The 12230-nt window shown below is 55.4% G+C and overlaps 1 protein-coding gene across 1 annotated transcript; it reads left to right on the forward strand.

Moving 5' to 3' along the window:
• Window positions 1–8045: 8045 nt before the first annotated feature.
• On the forward strand, window positions 8046–8810 carry LOC132334589 (olfactory receptor 14J1-like; the record flags this gene model as incomplete). Its single annotated transcript, XM_059860695.1, has 2 exons — window positions 8046–8108; window positions 8154–8810. Coding segments are annotated over 2 exons (720 nt in total), but the record flags the coding sequence as incomplete, so codon positions are not given.
• Window positions 8811–12230: the final 3420 nt, after the last annotated feature.

Below are 12230 nucleotides of genomic sequence, written 5' to 3' on the forward strand. Positions count from 1 at the left end.
CCCCGCCCGCCACGGCCCGGCTGCTCCCGCTGGCCCCGCTCACTCACCAGCTCGCCCCAGTGCCGGACGCGCTCCCGTGGCACCCTTTTGATGGCCACCTGCAAGCCAAGGGCAGCAGCGGGCTGAGTTCGCCGCCCGCCTTGCCCAGCCGGATCCTCCGCCCTCCTCCTCCTCCGCCCCCTCCTCCTCCTCCTTCTCCTGCGCCCGCCGCTCACCGGGGCGCCGTCCGAGAGCCGCGTGGCCGCGAAGACGCTGCCGAAGCCGCCGCGCCCCAGCAGCGAGCCCAGCCGGTACTGCTCCTTCAGGCCCTGCTGCGCCTTCCCTGCCGGCGGGACGCGGCTGTCAGCGCTCGGCCCGGGGCCGGCAACGGCCCCCGAGCGCCCCTCAAGCGCCCCGGGCCGGCCATCCCCAGGCGTTCGCTCCCTGCAGCGGGACAGCGGCGGCTCGGGGCCGGCGGCCGCGCTGCCGAGTGGCGGAGCTCGGGCCGGGCAAGCGGCAGCGGAGGCGGCGGGAGCGGCCGCGCCGCCTGTGTCCTCCGCGGGCCCCGGGAGGGGCCGGGGCCGGGGCCGGGGCCGGGGCCGGGGCCGGGGCCAGGCTTGGGCCAGGCGGAGCCAAAGGGAGGCGATGCCGCCCCAGCCCCAGGCACTGATGCCTGCCCAGCAGCGCCACCGCCAGTACGGCCAGAGCCGGCCGGAGGCGAGACCGCGGCGGGACGCCCGGGGCCGCGGACGGTGCAGCCCCGCCCGGGGCCGGGGGCGGGCAGGGGGCATGGCCCGACCGGGCATGGGGAGAGAGACTGGGAGAGGAGGGGACCCCGGGAAAGGGAGACCGGGAGAGGGAGAGACAAGCGGGACTGCGGGACAAGAGGGACTGCGGGAGAGGACAAGAAAGAGGGACTCGGCAAAGTCGCTGCTTTTGCTGCTGCTTTTGCTGCTGCTGCCGCTGCAACTGAAGTGCCGGGGCCGTTTGTCCCCGTGTCCGTTTGTCCGTTGCCCACTGGCCCCCGCGCCGAGCCCCGCGCTCCCCGGGGGCAGCCCCTGAGCCTGTCCAAACACGGGAACTTGGCCGTGTTCAGCCAAGACCCAGAGTCTGCACTCCTGCACAGCGGCACAGGAATCCCCTCAGTCCCTGCTGTGCATTGTCCCTGCTGAGGGTCAAACACTATCGGAGCCCATTCCCTGAATGCTGAATTTGTACGTGACCCAGGCACTGCACTTACCTCTCCAGCATTGCTTTCCAAAGAAAACCAGGGGAAGGCAAACTGGGTGTAGCTCATGGTATTTGACAGTGTCTACAACTTGCCAAGTCATGGATCTTCGAGGTGAGATCCATTTGGAATTAATGGGAAGGAGAAGTAGTGCAAGATGGAAAAGGGGAGCATAAAAATAAATCGAGTAAAACATCTCAGATGGTTTCTTTCTGTTTTCTTTGAATTTCTTAAAAGCTCTTTCAGTTTTCCCATCATCTGCTCCTCAGTCCTCTTTGCTCTTTCCAAGAATCTTTCCTGGAGAACGAGGTGCAGCTTCTGTCACAAGATGTGCCACCAACTGCAGCTCCTCTTGGCTTTCCACACCGTGTGCAGCACAACTCTTGCAGCAAAGCAGGACAAATATTTGAAGAACTTGACAGCTTCTTCTTTCTTTTCCTTGTGGGCTGGGCAGTTATGCCATTGGTGAGGTTTTCAATGTTACTGTTCTACCCTCAGAAAACATGATGGGCTACCAGGACTTGTTAGGGAATGCAAACCTGACTGAATGCAGAGAAAGAATCTCCAGAGCCTGCAGCCAGAAGTGGAGAGCTGTGGGATAATCATTCCAACATGCCTGTGGACATACGGAAAGTGAGCTAGAAGATGAAAATGGGCTGACAGAGGGAGTTTGTCTCAGTGTTCAGTTCAGATGCTTCTCCATCTCATGCATTGATATGAATCAAGAGTACAGTCAGTTCATGAAAAGTACCAGAACATGCTGGACCTGTCAGGAGATGACTGGAAGAATTTGAAAAGGAGAAATGCATGGAATGACTTTGCGAACTTTGTCTCTAAGAAGGGTCATTTTTTTCCTAATAATTTCTGATCAATTCCCTCTGCTTTTGTGCTTCCTAACAAGTCCATTTTCATCCCAGATTGCCCATGAAATGGCAGCCCTGAGCCTGTGGAAGTGCCCAAAAGATGCCCTGTTCCTCTGCAGGGACCCTGAGGCTGAAGCAGGAGCCTGAGCCCTCTCTGGGGAAGCCTCCTCCGAGCTGGAATTTGTGCCGTGCTGGGAGAGGAGGAGGAGGGGGAGAGCGCTGGCGCTGTGTGGCAGGAGCAGGAGGTTTGGGCCGCAGGACATTCCGTCTGCGCCGCTGCCCCGCAATGGGCGGCCGTGCCCGGGGCTCTGGGCCTGGCCCCGCGTGCGCTGAGCTCCCGACACTGCGGGAGCTCCCCGGGCTGGGCTCAGCTTCCCGCTGGGACTGGGCAGCAGGCTGGGCTCCAGCTGGGATCAGCAGCAGCTGGAAATACCTCTGCGCATCTCCACTTGCTGCTGCTGCTGCTGCTCAGAAGGAGAAACAATGAAGTGAGTCGAGAAGTTCTGGTTTCTCTTTCTCCTGGTGGATTTTTTCATTTGATTTGACACTTGAGAGGCAATTTCTGTGATTTTATTTCAGCAGCAGCAGCAACAGGGCCGTGTTTGAGCACTGCAAATGTGGTCTGTGTGGCTTTAATTCTCCTTGACTTAGTGCTCAGGGACTTTAGGGGATTTCAAGATCTGCTAATCATGATGCCTGTGACCAAAAGCCTGAGTTCACCTGTTGCCGGCCGGGGGTCTATGTACAAAATCACAAACAGGACCGGACTGCTGAGGAATGTGTCTTGAGGTGTTTATTTTCCAGCATCAGTCTCATTACATGGTTATGACAATGGGAAGATGCCGGCAGTTTGTCTCCTCAGCAGCAGACAAAGAACTCAATGTTACAACTTACTTTAAAAGTTTTTTGACCAATCACACAAAGCAGAAGCATATTGACAGTAGTTCTATCCAACCATTATAAGCACACGTACCTTCGGTTAAAACAATACCTGATTATTTCGAATACAATACCTGCTTCTAAGCCTTAAAACAAAATGCTCAGAGCTCATTTATTAAGCTCAGTACTTCCTAATATCAGGCTAGATATACTTTTCTGCAGCTTAGGGAGTTTTTCTAACCAAGCGTTAATACACAAACTATTGTTCTATTTGTCCATACTTTCCCACTTCTTATTTAACTTTTCTGCTGCCCTATCTCATGGTTACAGCTCAGCTCTAATCACAGTTCTGCTGTCTCTGAAGCCTGCCTTTTTCAGCTTTCCCAAAATCCTCTGATTTTAAGAATTCCCACATTCACCATCACGAAAAAAGCACTCTGGGTCGCACTGATCAAAAAAGGCAATTGCAGTTTTACAGATAAATTTCAAGTGGCAAGAGCAGCCATGATCTCCAATTGCCAAGGCAAAGGCAGCAGCAGCCTCCTGCTGTCACCTCAGGGTGAGTAAAGCAGTGCTGAAAACAGCGCTGGAACCCGATCCTTTCTTTCTCTGCTGGCTGGGTCAGGGCAGCACAGGCGGGCCCTGCACAGTCAGGGCTGGGTGTGGGTGATTTCTGCTCTACTCCAGAACTGAGCTGGAAAAAGCCCTCGGGAGCCGAGGCAGGAGCAGGCGGGAAGGGGCCGGCGCTGCTGCTGCTCCTGGCCAGGAGCCCCGGCTGGGCCCGGCCGGCGCCCCCTGCGCTGCGGCTGCTGCTGCTGCCAGAGCCGGGCGGGACTCGGGGACAGGGAACGGACACGGGGGGACAGCAAAGGCCTGGCGGCTGCAGGGATGGTGGCGCTCGGGCCAGCGCCAGCACAGAGCTTCAGCCCGCAATGAACCCTGAGGGAAACGCTGGGGAAAGGCTCCATTTCAGCCTTTCTTCACTCGTGGCTGTGAAGGGACTGAAATAAAAGGAGAACAAGCAGGGCCCGACCCCTTCTCCTTTGGGAGGAGCCCCAGGCCTGGGGCTGTGAGGGGCCGTGTGGGTCTGTGAGAGCCTGTGAGGGGCCATGAGGGGGAGAAGGGTCTCTGAGAGGCTGTGGGAGGCTTGGCACCTTATGGAACCAAGGGTTGGTTATGACACTGCAGAACCAAGGTGATTCCTGCTGACAGTTCAGAACCTCATGGAACCAAGGGGCAATTCTGGACAGCAGGGCCATGGAACCAAGGAGTCCATTGGGACATTACAGAACCTCATGGAATCAAGGTGTCCATCTCACTCTACTGAACCTCATGGAACAAAGGGTCCCTTGTGACACTGTGGAGCCAAGGACACTGCTGTTGGCTGTACGAAAGCTTGTGGAACCAAAAGTCCATTGTGACATTCTGGGGCCTCGTGGAACCATGGAGACCATTATGACACTTCAGGACTCACGGGAACCAAGGGGCCATTTAACCTAAGGGTCATTGTAGCACGGCGGGGCCTCATGGAATCAAGGGGATCATAGTGGGGCTCCCTGAGACCACCGAGAGATTCTGACTCTGTGGAACCAAGGAGACCATTGTGGCACTACAGGGTGCGGTGGAACTAAGAACTCGTGTGACAGGGAGGAGCCCAATGGAATCAAGGGGCCATTCCCTATTTCAGGGTTTCATGGAGCCAAGGTGTCCTTGTGACACTGTGGGGCATCATGGAGTCCTGGAGACCATTCTGGCACTTTGAGGCCTTGTTGAATCAAGGGGCTCTGCAGGCCCTTGTGGAACCAAGGAGCTCTTTGTGACACTGCAGGGACTCATGGAAGCAATGAGACCATTCTGGCACTCTGAGTCCCCATGGCACCAAGGGGCCAGTGTGACACTATGGGTCCCCATGGAAGCAAGGGGCCAGTGTGACATTATGGGTCCCCATGGAAGCAAGGGGCCAGTGTGACACTGCAGAGCCAAGGAGACCACTGTGGTATCGCTGGGCCTTCTGGAAACAACGTTCTGCTGCAGGGCCCCCAGGGTCCAAGAACATGGAACAAGTCTTGCTGGCTTAGCCTGGCTGGTCTGGCTGACCTTGGCATGTTGAGGGTTGCTATTCATCTGGCCCTGAAGCCATGGAGCTCCATGTTTTCCTTCCTCTGGGAAAGAACTCTCCTTCTCCTCCAGGGGTTCATAGCTGAAATTGGGATTCTACCTCCATATTTGATTATATCAAAGCATTGTTCCTATATGAAATCTGCCAGAACAGACAGCTCTAGATGGCCTTGGCATCTGGGGGGGCAACATCTCATCTGCCGTCAAAACACTGGGGGGGCTGTGCTTTTCTTTCCATGGAAAGAAACATCTCTCATGTGCAGGCATCCATAGCCAAAACTGGGAATCTGCCTCCAAAATTCCTTATATCCAAGAGAGCTCCCAGATAAAAGCTGCCAGGACTGTCTAGGTTCCCTTGGATTCCTGAAGACCAGCTCTCATCTGCCTGTGAAACACTGGGGTCTGCCCTTTCCTTCCTGTGCAGAAGAGCTGTCATTCTGCTCCAGGCACCCATGGCTATAGAAATACACTGCTACATATGGCTGAAATGGAATTGCACCTCCAAAACTCCCCAAATATCCAAGGGTTGCTTTCAGACAAAAGCTGCAAGGACAGACAGGTCTGGCTTACCTTGGCCTCCAGTGCCTGCCTCTCATCTGCCTTCAAAACCCTGGGGCTCTGTGGTTTCCTTCCTGTAGAAAAGAACCGTCCTTCTTGTCCAGGCGCCCATGTCCTCAAGCACATGAGCACTGTATAGGGACAGAGGAGCTCTGTGCTCAGTGGGGTGCAGACTGAGGACAGAAGGGGAGAGCCCTGGGAGGGACTGAAGGGTGGATTCAGAGATGGTGGATCCTTTTGACATAGTAGAGTACAGCCAGAGAAAGAAAGTGTTAATGCAAAGGGCAGCTTGGGAGGCCCAGACTGGGAAAAAAGAACAAGGAATTTCCCTGCCAGGGCAGGGCTGTGGTGCAACACATCCCTCAGAAGGAGCCTGGGTCAGCCCAAGGCTTTGTGTGGGCAGGCAGAGGCAGGCAGGAGGCAGAGCTGTCAGCAAAGGAAGGGGCCAGCCAGGTGGGGCAGCCGGGGGATGAGCACAGCCTGCAGGGACAGAGGTGCAGGGCAGGGACACCGTAGCACAGCCTGGGCTGCACAGGGCACAGGCATGGGCAGCAGCTGCCAGGCCCTGACAGAGGCAACTTGGGCAGCACTTTGGCCATGGCTGCTGGGCCTGGGCCTGAGCCAGGAGCAGGAGACAAGTGACCCTTGCAGGCCTGGGGCCTCATGGCCTCCTTGTCCCTGCTCAGCAGCCTGGCAGGGGCCGCCCCATGCTCCTGCCCTTGGCACTGCACATCCCCACATGCCAGTGCCCATCCCGGGAAGAGCCCTGAGCAAGGAGGGAGGGACAGGATCTGCCTGGCCAGGGGCTGGGGCTCAGGCCTTGGCCCTTTGCATTCCTGAAACACATCCAGATTTGCTCAGCCCCAAAGACACCTTTGCCTTGTTTTTCCCCAGCTGTCATCACTGCCTCCAGTGTTCTGCTCTACCTGGAACCTGGGGACACTTTCTCAGTCTTGTCCCTCAGTGGGACCCATTAAAACTTGAAGAAACGTTGGAGATTGATTGTGACTTTGAATTCTTGAGAGATTTCTTCAACTCCCTCTCAGGGAGTGATGTTCAGGGCCTGAGCACCCAACCCACAAGAGAAGTCCTTGTGCTGTGTCTGTTCTGCTGAGCTGGGCTGGGCTCCTGGAACAGAAGGAACTCCTGGCAATCAAGAAGAGCTTCAAAATAACATATCTCCTCAGGAGCAGCTCCTCTCCCAACCCAGCAGGGCTGAGGGCACTGTCTGCGGCCACCCTGGGCACAGCACAGAGACAGAGATATTTTCAATCAGTCAGGGCTGTGAAGATGCTGAGAAGTGACTGGGGGAGAATCACTGCCAGCCCTTGGCACAGGAACCTCTGGCTGCAGGACAAGGCAGCTGCAGCTCCTGGAGCCATCTCCTAAAGCTGGAACATCCCAACGCCTCCAGACGCTGTGAGTACATTCTCTGATTGTCTCTTGTGCAGAGCAGCCAGGGGTGCCCAGGGCTGTCCTGCAGAGCAGGGTCCTGCAGCCCAGGGCACTTTGCTGGGGCAGGGACTCTGCTGCCTGCCAGGGACAGCTCTCAGCCAGCCCTGGCAGCTGCTCCAAGCACTGTGGGACCAGATCTGGGTGGGAGGAGACAGCTGGTAAGGCTTGGAAGAGTTTCTGTTGTGTGGTGAGGATGCTACATTGTTAAGGGATGCTCCCAGCATGACACTGATCTCCAGGGTATTTCCTAGTAGATTAAATGATAAGCACAGCAAAGCAGGGTCTGCATAAAACAAAAAAATCCTGCTTTATTAATCCATTTCTCTGGGATGCCTGGATAGAAAAATGCACTTAGATATTCCTGTCTCACTTTAGACAGAGAAAAATTATTAAAAAAAAAAAAAAAATTCTCTGAGATCTGAATATACCAGGCAGTGCCAGAAATCAGCACAGGGTTCCTTAGGGCAGCATCAGCATCGCTTTTCCAGTCCTTTTCAGGATTGCTCTGACATTCCCATCAGAGCCTGCAGAGCCAGAGCTGCCCTTGGGCAGTGCCAGAGCTGGGAGGGGTCTGCAGGGCAGAGCTGAGCCCCCAGGGCTGAGCTGCGCTCAGGCAGCACTGACATGGCCCAGTCCTGGGCACAGGGAGCAGCTGCTGGCAGGGACAGCTCCAGGTAGCAGAGCCCTGGGCAGGCAGTGGAGGGAAAGTGCCCCCAGGCTGTGCTGGGATATTTGAAATTCTCCACAAACTGAAGTATTGCATGATTAGTTATTCTACAGACCCCCATGCCAAGACAGAGCAAATGTCCAACAGCAGCTCCATCAGCCACTTCCTCCTGCTGGCACTGGCAGACACGCGGCAGCTGCAGCTCCTGCACTTCTGCCTCTTGCTGGCCATCTCCCTTGCTGCCCTCCTGGGCAACGGCCTCATCATCAGCGCCGTAGCCTGCGGCCACCACCTGCACACGCCCATGTTCTTCTTCCTGCTCAACCTGGCCCTCACTGACCTGGGCTCCATCTGCACCACTATGCCCAAAGCCATGCACAATTCCCTCTGGGACACCAGGAACATCTCCTACAAAGGATGTTCTGCACAGCTATTTCTAGTTTTCTTCTTCCCCACAGCAAAATTTTCCTTGCTCACAGTCATGAGCTATGACCGCTACATGTCCATCTGCAAACCCCTGCTCTACGGGACCCTCCTGGGCAGCAGAGCTTGTGCCCACATGGCAGCAGCTGCCTGGGCCAGTGCCTTTCTCAATGCTCTGCTGCACACGGCCAATACATTTTCCCTGCCCCTGTGCCATGGCAATGCCCTGGGCCAGTTCTTCTGTGAAATCCCACACATCCTCAAGCTCTCCTGCTCACACTCCAAACTCAGGGAACATGGAATTATTGTAGTTGTTGCCTCTTTAGCCTTTGGTTGTTTTGTGTTCATGGTTTACTCCTATGTGCAGATTTTCAGGGCTGTGCTGAGGATCCTCTCTGAGCAGGGATGGCACAAAGCCTTTTCCACCTGCCTCCCTCACCTGGCTGTGGTCTCCCTGTTCCTCAGCACTGGCACATTTGCTCACCTGAAGCCTCCCTCCATCTCCTCCCCATCCCTGGATCTGGCAGTGTCAGTTCTGTACTCGGTGGTGCCTCCAGCCCTGAACCCCCTCATCTACAGCCTGAGGAACCAGGAGCTCAAGGCTGCCTTGAGGAAAATGATCACAGATGGTTTTCAGTAGCAATAAATAGTCATTCTCCTGCATAGCTGTTATGATGTTACATATTTATGCTCGTTCTGTGCCATGCATTTTTTACTGCTGGCACAGTTGTTATACTTTTGAGAATTTGTTCACACCAAAATCTTTGATTATACATTTTAAATTCAGTGTTTGTTTTTCCAGTGGCACCCAGTGACTGTATAAACCAGGAGCTGTACTTCTACTACTACATTGAAGAACTGTGTATTGCCATGTGTGCCTGACATCTTTCTTCCCTGGCTTTTCTGGAGCTGTAGAGTTGGTGCTTCTGGGCAGAGCTGGAGGAGAAAATGAAACCCCAGTGCTCCTCACTGCCAGGGAGCCCCAGGGCTTCTCCTCCATAATCTCCCCTTCCTTCACTGCCACACTCCCCTTCAGAACCCCTGTGCTGGTTTAGGGCCTCAGGGCTCTGCCAGCTCAGTCCCTGTCCTGCTGTGTGCCTGTCCAGGGACTGCAGGCAGGGACAGGCTGTGGGCACTGCTGGGACAGAGCTGGGCTCTGCAGCAGCATTTCCATCATGCAAGGGCATCTCCCCAGTGCAGGGCCTGAAAGCTTCAATCTCCTTCCCAGTTACTCTCAGGGATGTGCCCAGCACAGTGCCCTGGAGAGGAAACCAGCAGTGCCCAGCAGAAGTGTGGCAGTGATCAGGGTGGGGGCTGTCCCAGCAGTGCAAAGCCAGCACTGCTACAGCAGTGGCCTCTCACCCCAGGTCACAGAGGTTCTTCTTCTCTCCATGGAGGGACATCAAGTGCCCGGGTCAGGAGTCTGTGTCTGCAGTGCATGGACACTCCACAGGCCCTGAACATCCTGTGTGTGTGAGGGGACATAAACCCAGTGAGCACAAACTCCTTCAGCTGCTCCTGGACTTTCCAGAGAGTAACATCCCCTGGGAACCCCTGAGTGCAGGGCTGGGACGAGCTCCTGAGCACAGAGCTCCCTGTGTCCATCCCTCTGGCCGTGGGGCACCTCAGGCAGGGCAGAGCAGGGCAGGGTGACACCCGCAGGGCTGAGGTCCCTGCCAGGCTCTGGCAGTGGCAGCAGAGCCCAGGGAGCCCCTGCCCGTGCTGCAATGAACTCTGTGTGTGTGTGCAAGGGAAGGACTCGTGTCCCTGGGCAGCCCTGGGGCTGGGAGGAGGGCATGAGCCCAGCTCAGGGGTGGGCACCTGGCAGAGCCCTGACATTTCTGGCTGTGCCCATAAGAGAAAAGTTGGGCAGGGTGACTGTGGTTAAACCCCTCTGGCCATCAAGTGACAACCAAGTGTCTCTGTCACTGTCCCTCCTTCTTCAGAAAACAGGAGAAAATAAGGTGAAAACATTGGGGGTCATCATAAAGAGAGATTAATACTGGAGGGACCAAAAAGCAAAGGCCAAATGCAGAAGCAAGGAAAACCATGGGAAAACAAGAGTTCAGCACCTGTAGTGGTTGCTTTGGAAGACAAATGTATTAATACAGAAAATCCAGAGACCTTCTTGTCCCCCTCATTTCCCTGCTGATCTGGACATCACATGGAATGGAAGAGCCCTTGGGTCAGTCCAGCCAAGCTGTCCCATCCCTGTGCCCCCAGGAACACCTGCCCACCCCCAGCCCATTGGGGGAGCGGGTTGCAGAAAAGCCTCATGTGGGGCGAGCCCTGCTCAGGGACAGCCAAAGCCTTGGGCTGGGACCAGCCCTGCTGCAGCCAGAAGAGCCAAGCACAGCAGGACAGGGGTGCTCTGGGCAAAGGGAACTCCATCCCAGCCACACCCAGGCCAAGGGGGCTCAGGGGGCTCTTCCCACCTCTGCTATTCCACAATTGAATGAATCTTTTCCTTGGAGAGCTCTTTGAAGAGACAATTGCCAGAGAGGCAGAAGCAGAGCTATAAAATGCTCCAGTACAAACACAGCAGCTCCTGTGAGGAATGAACCCTCCCAGGGCAGTGCTGTGGCAGGAGCAGCACCCAGAAGGAGGGGGATGAGCTCAGTGCATGTGTGTGTGTCCCCAGACACAGAGGGTGAGGGTGGGCAGAGGTCAGGGCAGGGCTGGCAGTGGCAGGGCAGAGCCAGGGGGCAGCGAGATGGGAGTGTGCAGCCTGAAGGGACACAGCAGCAGCTGTGGGACAGCGCAGGACAAGCTGTGCTGGACATGGCCAAGGGCCCTGGCAGGGCTTGCAGTGCCCAGGAGAAGCCACATCTTGGTGCCCTGGGCACAGCAGGGTCTGTGCCACCAAGGGCTGGGAGGAGACACCTTGTCCTGAGGCACTGGGGCCTCCTGGCACAGCCCCAGCCAGGCTGGGCACTGTCAGCCCCTTGTCCTGCCCTCAGCATCCCCCCTGCCCCACATCCCAGTGGCCTCAGGGATCTGCTGGAAGGAGTCCCTGGGGAGCCTTGCTCAGGAATGGCCCTGGGGGCTCCTTAATGCTCCCAGGGACTTTGGGTTTTGCTTTTGCCTGGGAGTCTCTGAGAGGTTTGTGCAATCGTGGCCTCCGGTTCTCTTCTCTAAAGAGTCCAGAAAGAGCCTGTGTTGGTGATGGACCTCACTGGACTGACACTGAAACTGCATGAAAAACAGAAACTCCAACAACACCTTACAGAATTTAGGCATTACTTTATTCTTGCCAGGATGTCATTGCGGCCATCACATGCAATAGAAATTATTCCATCCACACGTGTCCGGATTCCACAGTGAAAATCATTCCATCACACATTGTTCTTTACTACACTTCTCACATATTTATACAGAAAAAACCCAAAGAAATTAATGTTCTTTGCTCTTAAATTATCCAATTCTTAGTATTCCATCTGCTATTGCTGATTGATCCGTTCGCCTTTGATGTCAATTAAGTCCTCATTCTTTGATTCCCTTCTCAATCTTTTCCCAGACCAGGTGTCTCTGCACACTGGGGGTGATGTTCATTAATGTTCATTTACCTCCTGTTCATCTTCTGGCCACTCCCAATCTGTAGATGTTAAGCTCATCAGGCCTCACCCAGCCTTGGTGAGCAGAGTCTTTTGAAGAGAAACTTCAATTCCCCTCTACCTGGGCAAACAAACCCCTGACTGAAGTTACGTTAAAAGAAACCAGAAGTTGTATCGTTTCTGATAATTCCATTAGGTTCCATAGTGTCACAGTGCTCTCCTTGGCTCCATGAAGCCACACAGTGTCACATTGAACCTGGGTTCCACCAAGCCCTGTGGTGTCACCCTTGACCCTTGGTTCCATGAGGCCACACAGTGTCACCGTGGCTCCTTGGTTCCATGAGGCCCTGCAGTGTCACTGTGGCTCCTTGGTTCCATGAGGCCCCACAGTGTCACCGTGGCTCCTTGGTTCCATGCGGCCCCACAGTGTCACCATGGCTCCTTGGTTCCATGAGGCCCCACAGTGTCACCGTGGCTCCTTGGTTCCATGAGGCCCCACAGTGTCA

This window comes from Haemorhous mexicanus, chromosome 16 (genome assembly GCF_027477595.1).
Source record: "Haemorhous mexicanus isolate bHaeMex1 chromosome 16, bHaeMex1.pri, whole genome shotgun sequence".
Classification (NCBI taxonomy): domain Eukaryota; kingdom Metazoa; phylum Chordata; class Aves; order Passeriformes; family Fringillidae; genus Haemorhous; species Haemorhous mexicanus.